General features: G+C 39.3%; 1 protein-coding gene across 3 annotated transcripts in view; it reads left to right on the top strand.

The window, feature by feature from the left end:
* CPNE8 (copine 8) overlaps positions 1 to 25,117 on the top strand; it is a 91,859-nt gene that overhangs the window by 5,334 nt on the left and 61,408 nt on the right. For all 3 annotated transcript variants that reach the window (XM_061366215.1, XM_061366214.1, XM_061366216.1), the window contains exons 2-4: positions 7,298 to 7,338; positions 14,092 to 14,138; positions 24,705 to 24,808. In XM_061366215.1, the coding sequence (XP_061222199.1) occupies positions 7,298 to 7,338; positions 14,092 to 14,138; positions 24,705 to 24,808 (192 nt within the window). The remainder of the gene's footprint in view (positions 1 to 7,297; positions 7,339 to 14,091; positions 14,139 to 24,704; positions 24,809 to 25,117) is intronic.

Here is a 25,117-nt window from a genome sequence, read left to right as displayed (position 1 = left end):
GGTCTCAAGCAGATATGATACACACCATACACAGTAAATTTGGACGTAAAATGGAGTTGCAGACCAATGAAGCAAGAGCGAGGTGTAAGAGCATGTTGGAAAAATAACCCAGATGGGGATTCTCAGAGTGGGGAGGAGGGAGCCATCAATATCAAACTCCTCCTGAGACCACCTGCTCCACTCCTGCCACCACTAAACTTCATGATTCTCCCCAGACAAGACGTGGGACACTGATGGCTCACTGTAACACCCTCCCACAGCTGACGCCAATAATCTTAGCCCCAGAAGGGTGTATAAAGGAAACCCTGACAGCAGGAAGAGAGAGGTACTAGGAAGTGTGAAGCAACTTTATTATTACGAACACTTTCTGTAGTAGTATTATTTTCCTCGTTCTCTTTCTTTGCCATCTGAGCAGCACTTCACCCACTAACAAAGAGTATCTTGGCCAGATTTTCACAATCTAGTACTTTATGCTTGTTTCCACAGCATTCACGCAAAATACTGCTATGTTTAAGTAAATAAATTTGTCTCTTCCTTTGTTTTTTTGTTTGTTTTTTACCCCCAGGAGTAGTCAGCAATTTTAATAAGAGGTTTCAACCTGAAACTGTGTACATCTAGACAGAGAAGACTGTGGATTGTTATAAAATCATGGAAGCACTGCTGGGCTAACCCTTCACATTGCTTCTCCCTTTCTTTTTCCCTTAAGAGAATGGCTTCTGAACCAGTATCTGTTTAAATTGCCAAAGTTACTGGGAGGCTGAAAATTACTTCTTGGTCTCCTTGTGAACAAGCAGAGCTAATTACTTCTCCACAGGTTATGAAGAAGTATTCTAGATGCTTTCTTAAGCTTGCATATCAGAGGTACATTTGCTTTCTTCCCAGGCCTTCTAGTGCCGTAAAGAGCGGAGACAATGTAAAACAGAAGGGAAGGTATCATCCTAATTGCCTGTTGGTCAGGAGAGCCACCATTTTCTCACCTGTGAGTCTTTCCCAAGAGAGCCAGTTATTTTGACAGGAAGATAAAATTCTGAGAAATTGTCTAATCTTCTTTTTTGGTCCAGGGCTTTTTGAATCTAGAGATCCCGAGGCTGATAGCTTGCTTTTTATTGTGTTCTGACAGAATACAGAAGGAGAGAGTAAATAGCTAGGGAAAGGTGGCTACTTAAGCTACCACCACAACAGGAAAGTTGTTTGTGCAATTACCCTGCAAGAAGTCAAGTGGATTCTTCACTCAAGTAGGCTCTTTGGATCATACATCGTCTTACGTAGGACTGCCCATTGCAAGTCCAGTAATATCAGTTGAGGCTGAGGGACAGTGTTTGCTAGGACATCATACAGTTAAGTTAAAAATAGTAGTAGAATGGATACCATTCTGCACAGTAAAAAGTGAGGAGATGCTTCTTTTTTTTTTGTTGTTTTTTTTTTTCTCTGGTTCTTCTTTGAAAAAGGCATGTGGGCCCAACATTAAGTGCAGGAAACAGAAATGCATTTGTTTAATGAACTAAGGGCAGTCACACTTCCCATGGAATGACACAAGTGTACTGTGAGAAAAGTAGTGTACGCTCATATGAGAATCTGGTATCTTGAAAATGTATATTTTCTAAAAATTAAAAATAATTGTGCATGGGTAACTAACTTCTGTGTTTGCAAACTGCCGAGGGCTTTATTTCACAACCAAGGAATCTTTGCCTGCACTTTAATGTAATCTAAAGATGAAGAGAAACATAAACCCTTAACAGCTGGAGAGATTGTGACAAATTCATCTGAAGCAAACTGTATTTTTAGCATAAAGGATTTCAGAGCTGTTGAAAGCAATGTATAAATAAGTATTTTTCCAGTCATATGAACACAGTTGGGGATTTTTTTGTGTACTTCTGTTCTTTAGTGCCAGAATTCTGCCATTTCTGAAGGGGGGATTGTATTTATTTCTGCTTAGCAGTTGGATTTAACAAAGGGTTAAATTTAAACCCTGCAGAGGAGGAAGTTCAAATACTGATCATTAAAGTCAAATTTGAAGCAAAGTATATGTGAACAAGGTGAATAAATGTTATTTTTTAACATAGGCCAATCTTTGTCAATGTACGTATAATCCATAGAGTGTGTGAGACTGTACAAAGCAGCATAGTGTTTAAAAGACATTTGGACACAGTGTTGTTAATAACATGCTTTAACACTTGACCAGCCCTGAAGTAGTCAAGCAGGTGGACTAGATGTCTGTTGTAGGTTCCTTACAATAGAAATACTCTCTTTTATTCTTAAACAATTTTTCAAGCAAAGCACCACAGCACAGAAACTGTTATTTTGACAAACTGGCATAGCTAAATAGGTTTTAACTTTTCTTATGTACTGATTACTTTTAATTTTTTCCTGGAGAAATTTATCTCATGATACAGAAACCTTTATCCCAGCATTTGTAATCAGTCTTGTGCTTTCCAGTTTAGACAAGTAGGCGTTATTGCTGTGGTTCCTATTTGTTTCTTCACTTAGTCATCTGTTCTATTGCAACCATTTTGGAAGGTCCACTCCAGAATGGGCAAGTATGGAATGAGTTCCTTCAGAATCCGTTCTGGTAGAATGCTGCTTTCTGCACAGATGTTCCTAGACTTCTTTGCTGTACATGCTGGATGTGTGTGTGTTTCTCCAGGTAAAAGCATATTTCTCTTTTTTTTTTTTTTTTCCCCCTTCCTCAAACTCAGTAGCAATTCCTCCTCTTTTCCTTTTGCATTCTTTATTTGAAAGGCTGAATGTGCCTAGAAAAAAATATACTCCTCATGTTCTCTGATTAGGAGGAGAAATAGAAGTTTTGGATATTTCTGGTTTCTGAGTTTCTGAGCTTTCCTAGGACTGCTTCCTGAGACATAATAGTGTACTACCAAAGAGAATGCTTTTCTCGGGTAAAAGGGAAAGAAATGCACCCTGTATCACTCAGCCTCTGCAGGAAGTGCCATTGACTATTGAGGGGAGAAAGACAACATGAAGTTCCAGAAATACATCCAGTCTTCTTTTGCTTTCAGCATTTTTTTTGGTTGTAGATTGGCATCTGCTTACGTGCCCTGCAGTTTTCGTGTGTTTGAGGGAGCGCTTTGATTGTTTGCCCCGTAAAATCATAGAATCACAGAATACTTAGGGTTGTAAAGGACCTTAAGGGTCCAACCCCCCTGCCATGGGCAGGGACACCTCCCACCAAATCATGTCACCCAAGGCTCGCTCCAACCTGGCCTTGAACACCGCCAGAGATGGAGCATTCACAACCTCCCTGGGCAACCTATTCCAGTGCCTCACCACCCTTACAGTAAAGAACTTCTTCCTTATATCCAATCTAAACTTCCCCTGTTTTAAGTTTCAACCAGTTACGCCTTGTCCTATCACTACAGTCCCTAATGAAGAGTCCATCCCCAGCATCCCTATAGCCCCCCTTAAAATACTGGAAGGCTGCTATGAGGTCTCTACGCAGCCTTCTCTTCTCCAGGCTGAACAGCCCCAACTTTCTCAGCTGATCTTCATATGGGAGGTGCTCCAGTCCCTGATCATCCTCGTGGCCCTCCTCTGCACTTGTTCCAACAGATCCATGTCCGTTTTATGTTGAGGACACCAGAACTGCACACAATACTCCAAGTGAGGTCTCACAAGAGCAGAATAAAGGGGCAGGATCACCTCCTTTGACCTGCTGGTCACGCTGCTTTTGATGCAGCCTAGGATACGGTTGGCTTTCTGGGCTGCTAGTGCACACTGAAGCCAGCTCATGTTCATTTTCTCATCGACCAGCACCCCCAAGTCCTTCTCCGCAGGGCTGCTCTGAATCTCCTCTCAGCCCAACCTGTAGCTGTGCCTGGGATTGCTCCAACCCAGGTGTAGGACCTTGCACTTGGCATGGTTAAACTTCATGAGGTTGTCATCAGCCCACCTCACAAGCGTGTCAAGGTCCCTCTGGATGGCATTCCTTCCCTCCAGCGTATCAACCGAACCACACAGCTTGGTGTCATCAGCAAACTTGCTGAGGGCGCACTCAATCCCACTGTCCATGTCTGCGTCAAAGATGTTGAACAAGACCGGTCCCAACACCGATCCCTGAGGGACACCACTCGTTACTGGTCTGCAGCCGGACATTGAGCTATTGACCACAACTCTTTGTGTGCAGCCTTCCAGCCAGTTCTTTATCCACTGAGTGGTCCATCCACCAAATTGATGTCCCTCCAATTTAGAGACAAGGATGTCATGCGGGACAGTGTTGAATGCTTTGCACAAGTCCAGGTAGATGACATCAACTGCTCTACTGCTGTCCGTCAGTTCTGTAACCCCATCATAGAAGGCCACCAAATTGGTCAGGCAGGATTTCCCCTTAGTGAAGCCATGCTGGCTGTCACCAAGCACCTTGTTGTTTTTCATGTGCCTTAGCATGCCTTCCAGGAGAATCTGCTCCAAGATTTTGCCAGGCGCGGAGGTGAGACTGACTGGTGAAATGAAAACGTATAGAGGAAACCGAGCAGCTGCCGGAGCTGTTAAGTGATTTAATGGACAAACCACACTTCCCCACCACCCATTTGCACTGTTCTTTACATTCCTTATGAAACTGGCTGCATTGCTTGAACAGCTTGTTAAATTCTTACATTACCATTTTGTCTGGTTATTAATGATCTGGAAGATCAGGCATGTCTGCAAACTTTGCTGAAGATGTTTTTTATTTATGGTAAAATGTGTGAAGGGTCTAATGGAGGATATTGAAAGCTGCATTAGTTCAAAACACTTGCTGACCTGGATTGCACTGTTAACCTTTGGTATTTCAGTCCTTCCAGGGATACTGACTGTGTAGAAATACTCTGAATTCTAGAATTCCTTGAGAAACTAATCGTTGATGAGCAGGAACATCTCAGGAAGTGTTACAGATAATTACCTTGCTCTCCTTCTGTTCCCATAGTGGCTAGTTTTTGGAACTTCTGGAATAAGAGCATTGGGATAGGCTGAGCTGCTGGTATGGGCAGGTGTCATGGTTTTATGTATATGGGAAAACAGGGGAAGAAAACTTAAAAAGAAACAGAGTAGGAAATATTAAAAAAAGCTAAAAGCACCTTAACTCAGTATGAGTCATTAAAATGGTTTAATCTTAATCTGCAGTCACAAATGCTAACATACCAATTATAAGGTCATTGTAGAGTATTTATGGAGAGGAATTTAAATTGCTTGGAATCCTAATAGTGAGCATGGGAGGCCTTACCCAAAACCTAATGTACTGTCTCTTATAACCCTGTGTCTAGGCTTTTATTATCCCCAGATGAATTTCTATAAAACCAATTCTAGTTACCATAAATTAATGGCATATCTAGGTATGTATAATTAAAGAGGAATAGGAGGCAATTTTCATTTTGGATTGGTAGTTCTGATATTGTAGAACTTGCTATACAGTCTTTTAAAGTAGCTTGTAGTGGTTGTTGTCAAAGACAAACTTGAAATCAATGGTTTTCCTGGGTTTGTTAATATTTCAATTTGTATATTTTTGGGTGAGGTAGAATACATATATGAAATATAGAATGCATATAGGAAAAATCGCACTTCTGAATGGGTTAGAGAAGTTCTGAAGAAGTAGCATGTGCAGATGTCAGGTTCATTCACAAATACTAATTTTAATTCTAGTGCCTACTCTGGCTAAATAAAACAGATGCACCCAACATTTTTTTAAAGCTATCTTTTATTCATATTGCTTGTTCTGAAATGTGGACTTGGCAGTATGTAAATTGGGAATACGGTATTTTTTCCTTGTTGAAGCCGAAGTGGAACACTTGGAACACCTGTATCAAACAATATGTATTAATACACTTTTTCAGCAGTGTTCAGCAGCACAAAAATAATGTGATTTAGATGTAAGAGTAATAAATGGTGATCTCTGAAGAAGCTATACTAATTACTAAAAATAGTAATCTGTAAGTGATGTAAACTGGTTAGCTAATCCTTCTGCTTGCTCCAGGGTAGGATCGAAGAACTTATTAGTACTTGTAGCTACTTAACATGTTCTTAAAGACCATCAGTGGTAGAGATTTCAAGTCATGTCTGGCCACCTCTAACAATGAAAGGTGGTAAAACAATGGAATAAAGTTCAACTTCTGTACTTGCGGAGGAGAAGATTCAGTTTGTGGTTAAACCTGTTGCTGCTTGCTCTGTATGCATGGAGATCAGCTTCAGTTTGCATCAATGTTTTCTTCATAGATGCATTCTATAGACTTATTACTTCTGCTTCTGCTGGACTCTGGTGGCTCCATGTCTGTCTTAGATTGCAAGAAATTGGTTTGCTTAAAACATTATTGCTTCAATTTAGTGTTTGCTAGTATTAGGAAGACCAGAAAAATTACTCTATAACTTTTTTGTTTATGTATTCCAGTATGCCTTTTTTCCCAAAAGCACAAGATTCCTGTCTTGCATTCAGTTTTTGATCTGCTGGTCTAGAACCATTTTTGGTATAACTGCTGTGTATGTAGGTACATGGAGCTAAACTGCATTTTTGCTGTGGATTGAGTTTAATACCTAACTTCAGCTACCTGCCTTGTCCCTGTTCAATGGCTTTCTGTTTTCAGACCATTTTTGTAGTTTGTCCAGATAATCTTTTTATTATTATTTATTTTAAATTTTCAATAATGAAATGTTGGTAACTATTCTAAGAACAGTTTTCTGGTCAGTCCTAGTTCTCTAGACTTAGTGTTAATTTGAGCCTCCTCATCTGTGGATGATTCTCAGTTGTCTCAAGTGTGGCTACAATATCGGGACCATTACACTGCACAACAAAGAAATCAGTTCTTACTGCTTATTCCTAGGTACTTTGTAGATATTTGGAAAATTCCTAATTTTGGTGTGTTCTGTGTATGCTTTCATTTTCTTTATCTTACTCATCCATGGCAGATTCTTACAGGTATTTCCTGATGGCTCTGAGATCTCATAGCCATTCTTTTAAGTAAAGTCTAGTTTTTGGATTCGACTAACAAGTTCATCTCTGCTAGATATTTGGGATTTTAAGGTATTCCTGTTCCTGATGTCTTACATATATTTAATATGCTTGTTATTTGTTGCTTCTCACTTCATGGTATTGGAGTGTATGAACCACAGTTTGCTCAAATCCAAAATGTATAATAGAATTAAATGTAAGACTACTAAAGTGTTAATGCTGACTGACTTCTAGTAAATCTTATGTATTGGAAGGGTATAAAACTAAGCTGACTATCAAACTGTTAAAAACATATATGAATTGGTGTCTGATTTGTATCTTCCACCATTTTTTATAAATAAGATTATTTTATCTCTCTTTATTTAACAGAAATCTTTTGGACAGAGATACGTTTTCTAAATCTGATCCAAGTAAGTATACAGCATTTATTTCTTTTTATCACATCTTCCCCATGTGTAAACCCTGGGTTAAAAGTTACTTGAGTGATTTCCTTCAGTCTTAGTTAGGTTTACACTGTCTTTGTGGCAACTATTTAAAGTAATTAAGTTACACCTACCTAAGATACGCTTATGGATTGTTATATGAATTGGAATTTTAAAGAGTCTATATTCAATGCTGCTTTCTTGAGCTACATGGTTCCTTATTTAGGAGTCAATCTACATTTTCCTAACATTAATAAATGCAGAAAGGTATTTTTAAAAAATCTCTTGTTCTAGATCTCTTTCAAAGCTAGCAAGCAAACTCCTAAACAAACTAGAAGCATTTGTTGCTGCTAATGCATATAGTGTCCACTAATCCTAGAGTCAAATGCTGAAAAATTAAGTTAAATTGTTTCTGAGAAATATGACCTCACCAGATCAATAATCATATCATGGTTTATGACTTAATGTTTTCATGTCAGGTAGTGATACCCACTTTCCCTATAAGTTTTGTTAATATATGACTGGATCCGACAAAAATTCTCATGACTATGAATTTATATATGACGGGACTTTTGATTTAAAATCCATTACTACCTTCCTGTAACAGACACTTCATGATACGTTTATCAAAGAACTGAGACCACCAAAAAATTCCTTTTTTTTCTGATAGTGTTTAATCAAAGTACTGCTGTAGTGTTGAATGACTAGTCCTTAGATTATGGTGTATTAGCATAGCATAGAATGGTTTGGGTTGGAAGGGAGCTTAAAGAACATCCAGTTCCAGCCCCCTGCCATGGGCAGGGACACCTTCCACTAAACCAGGTTCCTCCAAGCCCAGGCCAACCTGGCCTTAAACACTACCAAGGATGGGTCGTGTTATCACCCCATATCTATTTTAATGTGTGAGGGATTTTTTTAAGCCTGGGGTTTTCTTGCTTAGAATACAATGTATTGTGCTTACTGACATTGGCCATAACTTGAGATACATACACTTCTGTCAGGTGTCCGGACATGTGTGCTGGTGGCATACACTTAGGTCATGTGAGTGTGTTTGTCTATTTTTAACCTAAGGTGTTTTTGTGAGAGATTCCACAATAGACTTCTGATGGAAAAGCTTCTACTTTCTGTGGAAAAGCTGCATGAAGTTAGGCGTACCTTTGACGTTCCTAGCCTACAATACCTTTTATTTTTAAAAAGGAGGTATTAGCCGTACCTTGCCCCTGTTGTAGGGAGATCATGCAGAAGCAGTTCTGAGTGTTTTGCATATTACTACATGTTTTCTAATTGGCTAATAAAAACTCACTTGTTCAGGTTAAGCAGTTTTGAAGAGTGGTCAGTAACCTATTGCTGCTGATAGAATTCAGAGATCTCTTTATTGAATCCAGGGCACCTTTACATAAGTGAAGAGGATGTCTAGTTTTTAAGGTCAGATATTATTAGGGAGAAGTGCTTCAAGTTTTTATCAGACAGATAGCTGTGTCAGGCATAAATTGCAGAGTTTGAGTAGCAGGGGACTGCAGTGTGACCTGTGTGGCAGGAGGCCATGAACCACCATGTGCTGTCACAGCAGGTTCCATTCAGCTCTAAAAACCATGTGAGTAAATTGCCTGCCAGAACTCCTGCCAGCCAGGGGAGCACACAGGGCCCCAGCTCAAACCTATTTGAGAAGAAAAGCTCAGCAGCTGTGAGCTAGAGCTGAAGGTATTACTGCAGCCACACTTCCAGAGATACACTGCTGGCCATGTGTTCGTGAATGGATACACTCCATATAAAAGTCAGTGCACCTCTGAAGGGTCTGTGACCAGTGAGCACCCCAACACAGGGCAGGTGGGCAAACCAAGTGGTTGTGGCTGGTTGGCTGACCTATGCTGAGGAAGGAATGCTGGAAAACCTAAAGAATTCATGATATCTGTCTGTAAAATATTTCTGAGAAGCAAACTGGTGGTGCTTTTTAATGGATTCAGAGTATATGGAAATATTTTTTAAAGTGTCATAACCTTGCCTGTCAGTTCAAAACACACTGCTTTCCTGTTTCAAGTAAATAGCTTATTTAAAGCACTGAAATTGCTGGGGTGCTTTAGAGATCTGGTCTCAAGTTGTGAGTAGCCACTTATGCTGCCAATCAGGCCTATCTGTAGAGGTTAGCAGTAGAGAAACATGGAATACAGTAATACTATCCTTGGCAAAGGGAGAAGCCTGGGCTCTGAAAGTGCTCATACTGTATTTCCACTAAAGAAATTACTTGGCATAACAGCTTTGGTTGTTGATACTCTCCAAACAGTGTACACTTAGTTTTAGTATTCTGTAGGGTTTCTTATTAGCCAGTTTAGTTTGTTTGCTCCTAGTGCCCTTTAGTTGAGTAGAAAGATAATGGATAAAGACCATTCTTAGACTGGTTTGTACACAGTAACTTTATCCTGTTAGCTAAGAAAGGTGTCAAAACCAGCATCATACCTTCACTGAATTTAACAACCATTAGATCTTGTACAAGATAGAATCACATAGTGTCACTGTATGCTGAGGTCTCATTGGATTTGACTAGGCCAATTCTAATATGCTTTTCAAACTCCAGTTATCTAGAGAGAATATTAATAGTGAAAATCTGATTTCATCCTCTTGGTCTTTTTCTCAGAGAGGGACACACATGAATATAGTTGTCTGGATGATCGGGTAGTGAGGTGGACTGTGAACTGGCTGAAGGAGAGAAGCCAGAGAGTTGTAGTCTATGGGGCGGAGTCTAGTTGGAGGCCTGTGTCTAGTGGAGTGCCTCAAGGGTCGGTACTGGGACCAGTATTATTTAATATATTCATCAATGATTTAGATGAGGGAATTGAGTGTACTATCAGCAAGTTTGCTGATGACACTAAGCTGGGAGGGGTGGCTGACACGCCAGAAGGCTGTGCTGCCATCCAGCGAGACCTGGACAGGCTGGAGAGCTGGGCGGGGAATAACTTGATGAAATATAACAAGGGAAAGTGTAGAGTCCTGCATCTGGGCAGGAACAACCCCAGGTTCCAGTATAGGTTGGGGAACGACCTGTTAGAGAGCAGTGTAGGGGAGAGGGACCTGGGGGTCCTGGTGGACGACAGGGTGACCATGAGCCGACACTGTGCCCCTGTGGCCAAGAAGGCCAATGGCATCCTGGGGTGTATTAGAAGGGGGGTGGTTAGTAGGTCGAGAGAGGTTCTCCTTCCCCTCTACTCAGCCCTGGTGAGACCTCATCTGGAATATTGTGTCCAGTTCTGTGCCCCTCAGTTTAAGAAGGACAGGGACCTGCTGGAGAGAGTCCAGCGCAGGGCAACTAAGATGATTAAGGGAGTGGAGCATCTCCCTTATGAGGAACGACTGAGGGAGCTGGGTCTCTATAGTTTGGAGAAGAGGAGATTGAGCGGTGACCTTATTAGTGTATATAAATATATAAAGGGGGAGTGTCACGAGGATGGAGCCAGGCTCTTCTCAGTGGCAAACAATGAAAGGACAAGGGGTAATGGGTACAAACTGGAACACAAGAGGTTCCACTTAAACCTGAGAAGAAACTTCTTCTCAGTGAGGGTGACGGAACACTGGAACAGGCTGCCCAGGGAGGTTGTGGAATCTCCTTCTTTGGAGACATTCAAGACCCGCCTGGACGCGTTCCTGTGTAACCTTATCTAGGTGTTCCTGCTCCGGCAGGGGGATTGGACTAGATGATCTTTTGAGGTCCCTTCCAATCTCTAACATACTGTGATACTGTGATACTGTGATAGTTGACTCCCTTGTCAACATAAACAGTCTTCTGAAATTGAAAAGGAACTTGTGCTTTTTCCAGTTCTCTTGGGAGGTTTGCTTAGCTGTGCTTTGATACTGTAATTGCTGCTCAGTATTTATTCCAGTTCTGACCAGTTCCCTGCGATCTGGAATATACATGCCAGAAGAAAGCTGGCACTTTGCCTCCCTCGAGGCAAGTTACAGAAATAATGTAGAGATATTAGCTATAGATGGGACAGACTTGGATAGCCCTGTTCATGAAGTATTTTAAACAGTACTGAAGTGTCCTACTGACAGTGCTTTCTCCTCAGTGGCGTCAAAGCAAGTCATACTGGTTTAATGCAGCTCATATATATTGATTTACTGCAGCATTAGGGCCATTCTGTTCTTCCATTTTGGAGACCATTTCTTTTTCTAGGAATATTTTTGAGACAATTTTTTTATCCCCTCTTTGAGAGAATGAGCTAAAGCAGTGCTTTCCTCATGAGGTGGGATAAGACTTGCAAAGTAGATACAGATTAATGAATTTGGTATGTTTCTTTGTCTAATGAGACTTGGGCAAAATTATTTTCTTCCCATGCAATGGCTAGGCAAACTGAACCACTGTGCAGCTGTGGTGGCAGCATTGTGGTCAGGATAGAATGCCCTAATGTGAAGTCCTGTGACTCCTGATTATCTTAATAGAAAGAGTCTGATATGAAGGAATAGAGAGGTAAAAACTCTTCCCCTGGAGGCTCTCTCCATAGAAGATAGTTTCAATAAGGAAAATCTCATGACAGCTGGGACAAAGGGATCTTCAGGAAGCTCTGCCTGGAAAGTATAGAAGCTGGTGAGTGAAGAGTAATGGGAAGCCCCTGCTACAACTGGCTGTAGAATCATGGGAAGATTCAGGTAGCATGGAGAAAAGACCAACCTCGTTGTGGCTTGTAATTCTTTGGAAGGGAGTAGATACATTGTTATGTTTGGGAAAACTCAAGAGGGCAGTTTGGGTGTTACAGTAGTTGCCAGACTAAAGGATTAGCATGTTTGCATTAAACAGGAAAACACCATAGTGCAAGATAAGGGCAGCTCAAACTATATGGGAAAATAAGAGGGTGCAGACTATAGTATTTTGGGAAGTATCTACAACTGAGTGGTAACTGTTGACACTTCCACCCTCTTCTTCATTGCAAGATTTCCTTAAATTCATCTTGAGTTTGACACCGTGGTATCAGTGTCGAGAGTTAAGAATTACAAAATGTTAATATTTCTGACCCATAGGTATGGCTGTAGAGACAGGACAGGACACCTGACCCTTGGAAGAGCTGGTTCTGTTGTAGCAGGAAGGGTATTTCCAGAGAATTTTTTTTTTTTTTTGCTTGTTTTTTATCTGTGGGGATTTCCTTTGACATTTCCTTCTTCTCCCAGGGTTACTTTGACACAGATCTTACTAGGTACAAAGGTCAATCAGAAGTTCAGTAAGCTTCAGACACTTCTGTAGCTAATTTCACAGCTTCCATTTCACTGTTTTCTTACATTTTTTCATTTAGTTTCATTCTTCATGTAATATAGTTCAGCTGTCTTCTCCAGACTGTGCTGTAGAAATAGGCTTGTTGGTTTGGAATCATCCTACTTTAAGCAGGAACCAAAGCTTAGAGGATTATTGTCCAAGGTTTCATTTAGAATAAAAGGAGAAAGACAGACGTCTATTTCAAAAGAATGATTTTGAATTTTTTTGTAAACTTTTTTTCTTGTACAAGAGTATCTTCTTTGAGAAAAATTTGGATTGTGTTAACTTTTGACTTGAATGTAAGCTAAAATATTGAACTTGGTTTTTATTCTACTTTGCTACTACCTAATGGGATTTTTTTGCTGTTGTTTGGATGGGTTTTTTTCGTTTGTATGTGGACCAAATACCTTTCAAGTAAGAAGAAAATGTAATTTGAAGCTTGACTTCATTTCTGCTTTGCTTTTCATTTTTACTTCTGCTTTTATTTCATGTCTGTTGATGATTCTGATTTTATTGAAAACAAAACCAGGCTTCTATTGTTAGTGTTCAAGGCTGCAACCCAAAACAGTATTATTTTTAACCTTGTGTCGAAAAATAATGATGGGCACAGGAGAAGATTTTGTCAGGAGGAAAGTGTTCAAATATCTGTATTTCTGTTGCTTAGAAAAGGGCTGTAGTGGAGTTTCAGGTAAAAGTTGTTTTATGGTTGTCAGCTACAACTAGCCCAAGACTGTAGGGGGAAAAAAAAGTGTATAGTACAACTTTAGTGCAAATTACTTGTGCTTATAATAGTATTTAAAAGACCTGCTTATAATCACTATACCTCCATCACCAGTCCCTGTGATGGACGCTGCAGATTAATGTGTTCTCTAATGGAAAACCAGATCTGTAAAGAGAGTGATGCCTGTGGGAGTATGCTGCTTGGTCTTCCCAAAAAAGCCTACGTCAACAAACTTAATTAATTCTATTTTTCATTAGGTGTTAGTTGTGGTGTTTTTTTAGGTTTTTGTTTTGTTTTTTTAACAATGCATATGCAAGAAAATTAAATATATATATGAATAATTTGAAGCAGAATTAAGGAAGAAAACATGAGAACTTATTTTTTTCCACTTTTATTTCCCCTTTCTCTTTTCCCAGTAGGGTCCTCATTTGGTTTTATTTTAATTCTCTCATCTCTTGAAAGAAACATAATTTGGTGTAGTTTTGCATTAGATTAACTAGGTTAGCCAGACCATCCACATTTAATGAAGAGCTGCTTTTATCCCATTTTACTGCTAATGTTTGTCAAGTGATTTGCTGGAGGTCAAGCATGAGTTTTGCTTCTCGTTTCAGAACCACCCTATTTATTAGGTCAGTGCTGCAACAACACACTGAGGGAAAACAAATTACTATTTTATTGTTCTAGTTAATTTCAACAGCACAACACACTACAACATTGGTTCACTTAAAAAATGTCAAATGCTGAAAATGACCCAACTTTTTTTTTATTATTTTTCTTTTCACAGTCTGTGTTTTGTACACACAAGCCATTGGAAACAAAGAATGGAGAGAGGTAAGATGTATAAACCTTTTGAATATCCTTCAGGCTGGTTGTTTGCCCTAGCAACAGAGGGCATGTCATAGCCTCTTTAATAAAGAGTCTTTAAAACCTAATCACTTTAATCTCAATTTCCATATCTGTATCGCATATTTCCATCAAAAGGGAAAACAAAATTAGGGAAAATACATGAGTTTCTTGTTTTACAATCTCCTTGAGATAAGTGAAATCAAACTTAGCTATCAGTCTGGACAATGTCTGTGGCTATCAAGAGGGAAGAACACTCATCAGTACAAATCCTATGGAAGAATTCAGCTGTGGTGATGGTTGGTGTCAGCAAAACTAGCTTCTAGTTGTGGTAGAGGTCTACTTTTCCCATGTAGTGTTAGGGAGAAGTGCTGCTGAGTAGCATATACATCAGGCAACAAGGGAGGGAGGGGATTATGCATAGGTTGGACTACGTTGTCTTAACCTATAAACACTGGACAGATGTTTTAAGAAACAAAATCAAGTACCTCTAAATTAATTACCTACACGAGTTCAATATTTGTAGCCTGGAACTGTCTCCCTGTACTTAGTCACCTAATTTTTCTCCATTAATATTATTCTTTGAAAGAGTTGACAGTGTTGGGGGAGGGTACTCATCTCTCTACTGATAAAATGTGCTATTTAGCTGCCTTACAGAGAGAACTGATGGAACTGTTCTTCACTGTAAGTGGTCCACTGTGTGGTCATTTGTTCTAAGAATAGAGCCAGGAGAGGAATGAACTATCTTACTATTTTTCTCTGTAAAAGAGAGGAGGACTGATGTTTGCGTTTTTAGAATTGATATATTATTACTACTATTTAAACATTCCAATGGAGGGGCAGGGGGCACAGAAACTGGACCTGTTCCCTCATACTAGGTAGTTGCCTGGAGAAACTTATTTTCTGCTTTGCTGAAAAATGGTGGATGTAGATTTCAGTCCTTATGAGATGAGAGAATTGAATTGGTCTCCTGCTTGGAGAAAAACTCGTGTAACTGAGCAGTACATGAAACATTGTACCTATTAAATTTGCTGGGTTTAGTGAAATTGCTGCTCTCTGTTCTAACTGCACTAGACATCCTCTCAGTATACCTACTGGATCACATTCCTCTGATTTATGTTAAGAAATGTCATTTTGAGGACCCTAAGTTGGAATTCATTAATCAATTAAATTGGCAGAAGTTGTGGACATACAGAATTCTAAATGTTCTGGATAGCCAATCCTAAAAACTAGGAGTCTTCAGGCATATGAAGATCATCGGTGTGGTTTGGCAGTCAAGCCTTGATTGTTACTAAAGCATTCATGTCCTCTTTTGGCCGAGGGTTAAGAGGATTCTGTCAGAAATTCTAGCTTTTGTTGTTGTCTTGGGTTCATCTGTAATTTTATGGAATTTTCATGCTTCTCTGTTGTAACTGTTAGAAGAAGTATTAACCATTTTTAATATAATTGTCCCGTTGGAAAAATTGTCATCTTATCACCTTAGAAACTGTTCCATGTACTCATTTTGAGGCGATTTAAGAGATTGTCAATGGAAAAGTTCTATCTGCTCGTAATTTTAACAAGTCCAAGTTTGTAACAGTTGCAGTGTGTCACCTCTTTATAGCTTTGTATTGTCTTTTGCCATTTTATTTCCTTGACCAGAACAAAACCACCTGAATAGGGCAGTCTGCAACATTATTGCTTGGACTGCATCTTGACACTGTTTAGAGTATCTTGGCTGCACGATGCGCTTGGGCATGTGGTTATAGCATTATTATATGACAGTTTAGGAACCACATGGGTTAAACCAGACTTTTGACATGGCAGTTGCTAGAAAGGCTTGGTGGGTTTTTTTCTGTTTGTTGTTTTCTCTTTTAAGACATAATTATCTCTATATTGTCTAGGAGGAGGAGGTCTAGGTACAGGTATTTTCTGCTCAGTTGACTGTTTAAACTATTTATAGTTAAGGGAAAAAGATAACATCCTGAGGGCAGTTAATCAGACCTAATTTAGATGTCTGCCTTATATCAGATGAATCATTCTTTAGAAATGCCTCCAAGTAATGATCAAAAGCCTACACTTTGAACTATGTCAGATGTAAAGTTTGGTGGGTAGAATCTGATTCCTACTAGCTGTTATGACAGCTAAAATTCAGAGGTTTGCATGATAGAGGGACTGAGTCAGGATTGCATTTTACATGTGGTGTATTATATTTTTACCAGTGGTAAAAAATAAGGTGGTAGATAGAAGATTAATTGATATATACATTAGATGGGTAATCTTATATAAAATATCTTTATTTAAATGCTTTTTTTTTGCCTCCAATGGTGAATGCACTAATACTGTGTTTTTTTTCAATAAAAATCTACGTATGTCTCCATTTTGTTGCATTTAAACACTTTATCTAATATTTTACTAGCTTATATAGGTGGATTTCACCTGGATGTGTTTGTAGAAGACAAAAAAGACATAACAAGAACCTGATAGTATGTGTAGATGTTAATGATGTTGCGTCATGGCAACACACTTTATGTTGTTCATCCTTTTTTTCATATTTCTCTTCCTTCTTTTGCCTAATTATTTTCTTTTGAACACTGCAGAAAATACCTGGGGATCATAACCACAGTAAATCATTTCATAATCTCCATAATTCTCCTAATACTCTATTCTAGCATTGTGCTTTTTTTTTCTTGCCTTCAGCTAAGCTATTCAGATGGATAGCTATTCAGATGGATTCAATACAATAGTTAAATCTTTCCTTTAATGAAGCGTAGATGGTTTCTGGGCACTGACTGTGGTACAGATTCTAGTGGTTTTACCCAATGTTATTCTTTAGCACCAAATCCTGAACAAAGAATTAAAATGTTTTGTTCTCAGTTTAATAGAGTGTTGTTTTTCAAAACAGTTGCCCTGGCTTCACTTATAGTGTGATCATCACGTATTTCACTTAATATAACTGGCAACAAATGCATCATCCGAATCGAAGTTTTGGCTTTAAAATATTTACTTCTCCTTACTTTATGAGGACACATTTGAAATATGGCTCAGTATAACTTACTGTTACCAACAAAAGCCTTAAATGATATATGCAAAGAGATATATGCAAATTTCTTCATTTCGAAGAGGATGTTCATTCTGAAACCAAGAGCAAGCATTTCAAAGGTGAATGTTAAATAAGTAGTTGGCATTGTAAAATACTCAACCAGCTGCAGTTTTGTTGGCAGTATGCAGCAATGGGTAACTGTTAAGGAACTGCCTATGAAGCGAGGCACTGAGCCTCTGGTCCATCTACTGTAGCAATGCATTGGATGCAAATTACATTTGTGTACCTGTCTGGAATTCAGACATGACTTCATGAGCTGCCCAATGTAATTTTATGTCCTCAGTAAATTTCCATTGTTTCTTCTAAAATAATTGTTCATGGCTTCCTATTCTTCAGTCCTTCTTGTTCATTGATTCTGTTCCCTTTTCTTTTAATCTGGAATAAATATGATGGAGACTAAAAAGAAGCATCTTTTTTGATTGTGTCATTAAATTGAGAGAGAAGGCAGTTAGAGAAATTGCACTGGAACCCCAAGATATTGAAAGTGACCAGTTTGTAAGAAAATCAGAAAATACCATCATGAGCTAAACCTAGTCCTTGTACAGTTTATCAACAGAAAGACTTCTCCCTTTATGTACTTCCACTGCTTATTCAGCCATCCTAACTGATGTATTAAGTTAGCTGCTACATTTTTTCCTGATATGCATGTAAGGGTTTCATTCATCCATAGGGAATTTCATCTGCCATTTTACTGTCCAATCACTCAGTATAACTAATGCTGCTCTGCCAAGTCTTCATAGTTGCCTTTTATATATTTATCCTATTTAATTCTGTAAAAATCTATTTGGTTTGTAGCTTTTTTTTTGCCTTTTTTTTTTTTAGGGAAGTAATACTAATAACTGTACTTGGCACTGGTGAGGCTGCATCTCGAATCGTGTGTTCAGTTCGGGGCTCCTCACTACAAGAGATACTGAACTGCTGGAGCGAGTCCAGAAAAGGATTGATTCTGTTACTCTCCTAAATGATGTCTCTGAAGTTACTTGCTTGTTGTCCATATTAAGATTTTAGCTTCACACAACTGTTAGTGGGGAAACTAGGCCACGTGGAGAACTATTTAATTAGCAGCTGTGTTATTAGTTGTAAGTGACTGGATTATAGAAATAACCTATTCTACTTAAAAAGGCTGTAGGTAATTGGGAAAACAGATTTAAAAGGTGATGTTTCATTTAACTGAAAAGTGTAGACTGGTGGTTTTTAGAGGTCAGCGTTTTAATGTCATCTCTAAGAAATTTTAATAGTGATTTTTCAGTTAAATAATTAGTTATATTTAATGCAAAGGAATGATTTGTATAGCCATTGGAAAAAAGTAAAGAGACCAAAAACCAAGCCTCAATTAAAAGTAATTTAAAATAATATAAAGAAAAGCTAGCAGTGCCACTGAATCTCCTGAGTTTTGTAACAATTTCAGTTTAACTGATGAGCCATAAAGGTAGCAATGTAACAGGCATTCTGTTAGGCCTTCTCTGGCCTCAGTGGAATTAAATAATCACCATATTGCACATTTACCTTTTTTTACTGATACAATTCTGTCATGCATTTTAAATCAAGTCCGAAAGATTTCCCAGGTGTAGCATGGTTATTGTGTAAAGTGAAATACTGTTTACTGAAAAAAATGTGGATTTCATGGGAGGAAAAGTACTTACACATTTATGATACTTTACTGTTTCAAAAAATAAAAACTGACATTTAGCTGCCGTTTTACAACTTTTTTTCCTTCTGAATTAACTTTCTTTTTCTAATTCATACAACTCATACATCCTTCTAATTCATACGTAGTTCTGCTTTCTAATGGAACTATAAAACCCCAAGATAATGTAGTCATGGAATAATATCGGTAAAAGGAATCTTTCCAGCCTCCTGGACAGCATTTATCTGCTGTGTCTAGTTCATCAACTTATCCATGCGAAGCCATCTTCAAAGTTAGGCCAGGTTGTTCTGGGCCTTTCCCAGCTAAGATTTGACTTTCTCTGAAAGCAGAGACTGCACAGCTCTCTGGGTGACCCATTCCAGTGCTTAACCCCTCATTTTGGAAGAGTGTTTCCCTAGATACCTTCATAATTTCTTTTGCTGCAGCTTTTGACTACTGCATCTTGTCCTTTTGTTGTGCTTTCTGTGAACAGTCTGGCTATGTTTTCTGTCATGCTGCTTAGGTAGTAGAGAATGATAATGGAAACAGATCTTTCCTAAGCCTTCTCTTCTCCCATAAACTGGGCTCCATTGGCTTTTCCTCAAGTTGTGTGCTCCAGCCTGCTGATATTGAGATAGATTTATAGCTATTTTTTTGTGTGTTTTTTTTTTTTGTAAGTGTCTGTTTAACAGAACTGCTTCCAGTCTGTTGATTCAGTTGCATTTAGAGCCCCAAACTGTACCCAGTTTTCCAGGTGTTTAATAGAGGGGGAAGAATTATTGCCTTTAATCTGCAGGCTGTGCTGACCCTAATACAACTCAACATGTTGTTAAACATGCACCAGCACCTTTTTTTCTGCAGATCTCCTACCCCACCACTCAGTCCCTGGTGCCAGCACAGGAGTTTGAATTTGTCTTTGTTGAACTTCGTGAGGGAGTCTACAAGGCTGTACAAATAAGCTGGGTTTTTTTTTTTTTTTTTGTCTGAGGGGAGTGTCTGTGTCCCCCTCAAGTCACAGTCATTTTACAGTGTGCAGTAAGAAAAGGAAACAGATCTTTCCTTTACCTTGCTGTGTGCCTTCATCTTGCTTTTCATGCACTTGTAGAAATTGTCAGGCTCCCAGTCCGTTAGTACCTTCCATGTGAGAGAAATGTAGAGTGTTTCTGAGTGTGCAAGCCAGCATCTGTGCTGCATTAGGGTCAGCACTGCTAGCAGGTCAAGGGGGGTTATCCTTGCCCCCAGCACCAGTGAGACCATAGCTGGGAGTGCTGAGTCCAGTGCTGAGCTCCCCTCTGTGAAAAAGATACAGGCACTAAGACATTAAAGTGGGAGCATCTCTTATATGAGGAGGGGCAGAGAGAGCTGGGATTGTTCAGACTGGAGAAGAGGAGGCTTGTATGTTACTCATGTTTATAAATACCTGGTATGAAGGCAGAGATAGACTATTCTCAGCTGTACTCAGCAGAAGGACAGGAGTCAATGAGCACAAATTGAAATACAGAAAATTCTATTTAACATTAGAAAAACCCTTTTCACTGTGATCTTGCACTGGAACAGATTGCCAGAGACATTGTGGAGTCTTTGTCCTTGGACATACTCAAAACCTGACTGGACAACCTGTTCTAGCTAATCCTGCTTTGAGCAAGAAGGTGGAATTGCAGAATCTCCCGAGACCCCTTCCAGCCTCAAGTATTCTCTGATTCTTGTCTGTTTTCCTTAGCCATTAACTTTATTTTCCTCTAAATGTCTTTTCCGAAGTCAGGTATATCCTCCTGTTGTGCAAACTGCCTTTACTGTTTCAAAAAGGATCATAATGTCACGAAATGATCTGTTTATGAATGTGTCAAGCAAGAGATTTGTCGAGAGGTGTTAGTGGCCCTAAATGGACTTTTTTGACAAGTTATCCTCTGAGCTCACTCAGTTATTTGAGGTTTGTGCCTTTCGATTTAGATAATGGCTTTGGCAGCAGAAAATAAACTTTCTTAGGCTACAGCTCCCTGTATTCTTTGTTTTCCTCTGTCTTCTGTGTATATAGAACTGTCCCACAAGATTGAAGATTCTCTTATTCTCCTTCAAGCTTGTCCTAGTTTGAGGATTTCAAGAACTTTAGTAACCTTTCTTTTTCCTGCTTGGTGAATCTCCCAGGGCAATTTGCTACTTGAATCTGTACAAGGCTGGGAGGCGTTTTCATTTAAAAATCTGTGTATGTGTGTCTGAGTCTGTTGGACATAGCATGAAAGACTAGAACTTAGTATGTGTTCTTCACTTACTTGCTGTGCTTCTGGTAGCTTTGCCAATTTTAGTGGGTCTTGGATCTTTTTTTTTGAGTCTTTTGCTTCTAGAGTAGGTCAGGATTTACTGGATTTTGGTACTAAGAATAAATCTTGTCTTTATGCAGCTTTGAGAGAATATTGACAGTTTGCTGTAAAAGTGCAAATTGAAGAAACAGGACCCTTGAGGGGAAAAAATACAGGAGATATATTCCTGTTCAGAACTGCAAAATGGACAGTCCTTATGACCCCATTGTTTTCACTTCTCATCCCTGGTGTGATGAAATGCCGTTTACTGGCTTGTGTCAGAGCACAGCTTCTCATTTTCAGTGCATACCTTCGCACACTACTAAATGCTTAGATATTGCTGCATATTTCATTTTATCAGCCATTCCAGCTTTCATTTTTTCCTGGTTTCAATATTGTTGAATGTTATAAAGCATGCAGCTGACAGGGGAAGATTTTATTTATAAACTCTGAGATTTATTTGACCTGGAAACTGATTGGAGACTTGGAATGTGCATAAAATTTGAGCCTTACTATTCACAGGGGAAAGAAGGGCCCTTTAGCTCAGGCAAATATTCCAGCCATAATTATTGTCTGAGAAATGCTAACTTTCTACTACTCCTGTTGTTTCTCATAGATGAATATTCGGCCATTTTAGTCACTAATGTTGGTTCAAGAAGGTGTTTTTTACAGCAGTCTGCCTGTCAAATTTATCCCCATGTTTCGGAGAATACCTTGAATCATTTCTCAAGAGACTGACTTTTGTCATCTAAAACAAGCAGTAAGGATCACACTGTTTGTTCTGATCTGTTTCCAGGATCACATGCATCCTGTGCTACTCCTCCCTTAAGAGACTTCAGGATCTCATTTTGAACGTTTAGTATCTTCATCACTCTGGAGAGCTTCTGGAGATTTCTCCTGCCTGTATCTGTATAATGCTTACCGCTTTCGTAGTTGCTGCTTTGGCTTAGGAGAGTTGAAGAAATACAGTGATTGCTAATGAGTAAGCTTGGTTTCTAAACAATTTGTGCCTTGCAACACACTCAGAAGCCTTCTTACACGGAATATCAAGGTTCCCATGACACCAGGAAATCATTCCACCTAGGTTTTAAGAAATGGTGTAGTCTTGGCAAAGGAGTATGCTAACTGACACTGTATGTTGAATATTCTTTGCCTTTTTATTTGGAGATGATATCGTTCATTGGGAAGATAGTTTTGCTTCTCTGTCTTTTATAGGAAGTGCTGGAATCTCTGAATAAGACTGTCCCAGTTGAACAACTCACAGCATAAAAAAAGTGGAAGGTACCTAACAGGTTTCAAGCACTCTGTAAAGACACGAATCACCACTGTGTCACTCCTGAGGATTGTTCCTTTTCCTAAGACATTTATAGAGCTGTGTCTTGAAGATGTATTAACTTTTGTTGAATGTTTTATTGTACCTGAGATCTTTGGGTGGATAGTTGCTTTCTGCAAATCGCTCATCCTCTTAGTGATAGGCCCACTTCTCCAGATGAGCTTTGGGAATGAGGGTGTTTGCAGTCAGTCCCCTGCCACTTGAACACATGCGTGCATGGTCGTTCCAAAGAGAAGAGTTGCTGACTGTAATGGAGTTTCTTTAAAGCACACAAATAATGTGGCTGGAGTTCTTTGCTGTTTTATTTTTAATAAGAATCAAACAATGAAATGTCTTAATTTTGAGAGGAAGAAACAGGAGTATGCTCTGTCCTTTCATACCACATATATGTTAAGTATGCAGGGGCTGAGATAGGGCTGCTCCTCTCGGAAGCTGAGGGGCTCTGTACAGGTCATAGTGGTTAGATTCACTTATGTGATGTGAAAACCTTTTTAGGAAATGCATCTCGAAAGCAGTTGCAGTGAGGCTTATTCTTTCTTTATCCATGTTTATTGATTTCGCTAATTCCTATCAATGAAGAGGTTGGCAGTCTTTGAGTCATTCAGAAGTCTCTAGTCCCAAATTGCAGTTTTGAGGACTCCTTAATGATGATCTTTCAGCAGATTGTCAAGAAGCTTTTTAGTACACTATATTCAAACACGTTTTGATACGTACAATGTGTAGGGCAAAATAAAATGCCGTTTTCAGTAGCCGCTTTTTTGTTCTGTTTCCTGAGTACCACTGAATCGTAGACTCGTAGAATAATAAGGGTTGAAAAGGACCTTAAGATCATCTAGATCCAAGCCCCCTCCTATGGGCAGGGATGCCTCCCACTAAACCATGCCACCCAAGGCTCTCTCCAGCCTGGTCTTGAACACCGCCAGGGATGGAGCATTCACAACTCCCCTGGGCAACCCATTCCAGTGCCTCACCACCCTTACAGTAAAGAACTTCTTATAGTCAATCTAAACTTCCCCTGTTTATGTTTGAACCCGTTACCCCTTGTCCTGTCACTACAGTTCCTGATGAAGAGTCCTCCTCCAGCATCCTTGTAGGCCCCCTTCAGATACTGGAAGGCTGCTATGAGGTCTCCACGCAGCCTTCTCTTCTCCAGGCTTAACAGCCCCAACTTTCTCGGCCGATCTTCATATGGGAGGTGCTTCAGTCCCCTGATCATCCTCGTGGCCCTCCTCTGGACTTGTTCCAACAGTCCCATGTCCTTTTTATGTTGAGGACACCAGAACTGCATGCAATACTCCAAGTGAGGTCTCACGAGAGCAGAGGGGCAGGATCACCTCCTTTGACCTGCTGGTCACGCTGCTTTTGATGCAGCCCAGGATACGGTTAGCTTTCTGGGCTGTGAGAGCACACTGAAGCCGGCTCATGTTCATTTTCTCATCAACCGACACCCCCAAGTCCTTCTCTGCGGGGCTGCTCTGAATCTCTTCTCTATCTTGAAAGAACAGCTAAAACAAGACCAAAATAATCACACTGATATTTTATGATCAGTCATGTCTATCTGTGATGTAAAGGAACTGAAGTGTTTTGGTTCTGGTGGGTTGGGTTCTTATTTATTTATTTAAAACATTTTCATGTTGACAAAAGCTGAGGCTCTTCCTGTAAACACCAAGAAAGAAAATGTGTTTCGCAGAAACCATAGAGAAGAGATTAAGAGAGAGCTGAACTGAGGTGAAGTAGGAGCTGGGTAATGCAAAAATTACACACTTCTAGCAGATGGGCTATGTTTCCTAATATTTAAAGCTGTCTGAAATAAGCAATATATGCAAACTTTTGCTTGCTGTTGTTGGGGTTTGGGTTTTTTTTTGTGGTTTTGGGGTTTTTGTTTTTGTTGTTTTGTTTTTTAGTTTATGGTGGATGTTTGTGTTACTGAATTTCTTCCACAAAATTTTGTGGATTCTGCTTGGCTTTGGGACCTGATGTTTATAAATCTCAAATGATACAATAGAAGTTGTGCACCACTCTATATTGAAACACAAAGTCTTCTGCCAGTCTGTCTCCATCCACAGATAACTGATCAGTTAATGTAAACAGGGTCATTTTCTTTCATGGCATCTGTTCCAAAGAATTTTTACAGGCTCTCTCGCATCTCACATGTTATTGGTATTGTTATTCTTCATTATAGTATGTGGCTTAAACTTACACTTTTGTTTTACAGTTTGGAAGAACAGAAGTAATCGATAATACTTTAAATCCAGATTTTGTTAGAAAATTTATAATGGACTACTTCTTTGAAGAAAGAGAGAATCTGCGATTTGATTTGTAAGTTAAAAATCTCTGACTCTAATGTTGCAGTCTCTGTAAACATAGCAAGTTTTGTGCACCATAAAATTAACTTGGAAAGAGATAGTGTGTGTTCACACGGGATACATCAATAAACATGATTGATTTAGCATTGCTTCATCAGAAATAAATGTGTAACATAACAATGACTGACTTTTAAGAAATTGGCTGGTGTTAACTGGTTAAAGTACAATCCTACTCACAGTCGTCACTTTTAGAAATAGTTAAAAATCTAAGGATGTCAAAATGTTAAAATATTCTTGCAGCATAGCCAAAAAAACAGATATG

This window comes from Neopsephotus bourkii, unplaced genomic scaffold (genome assembly GCF_033783945.1).
Source record: "Neopsephotus bourkii isolate Nb327-2 ecotype Australia unplaced genomic scaffold, CSIRO-AGI_Nbou_v1 NB_1328, whole genome shotgun sequence".
Lineage (NCBI taxonomy): Eukaryota > Metazoa > Chordata > Aves > Psittaciformes > Psittacidae > Neopsephotus > Neopsephotus bourkii.
Note: the sequence above shows the minus strand (reverse complement) of the source record. Positions and strands in the feature narration are given on the sequence as shown.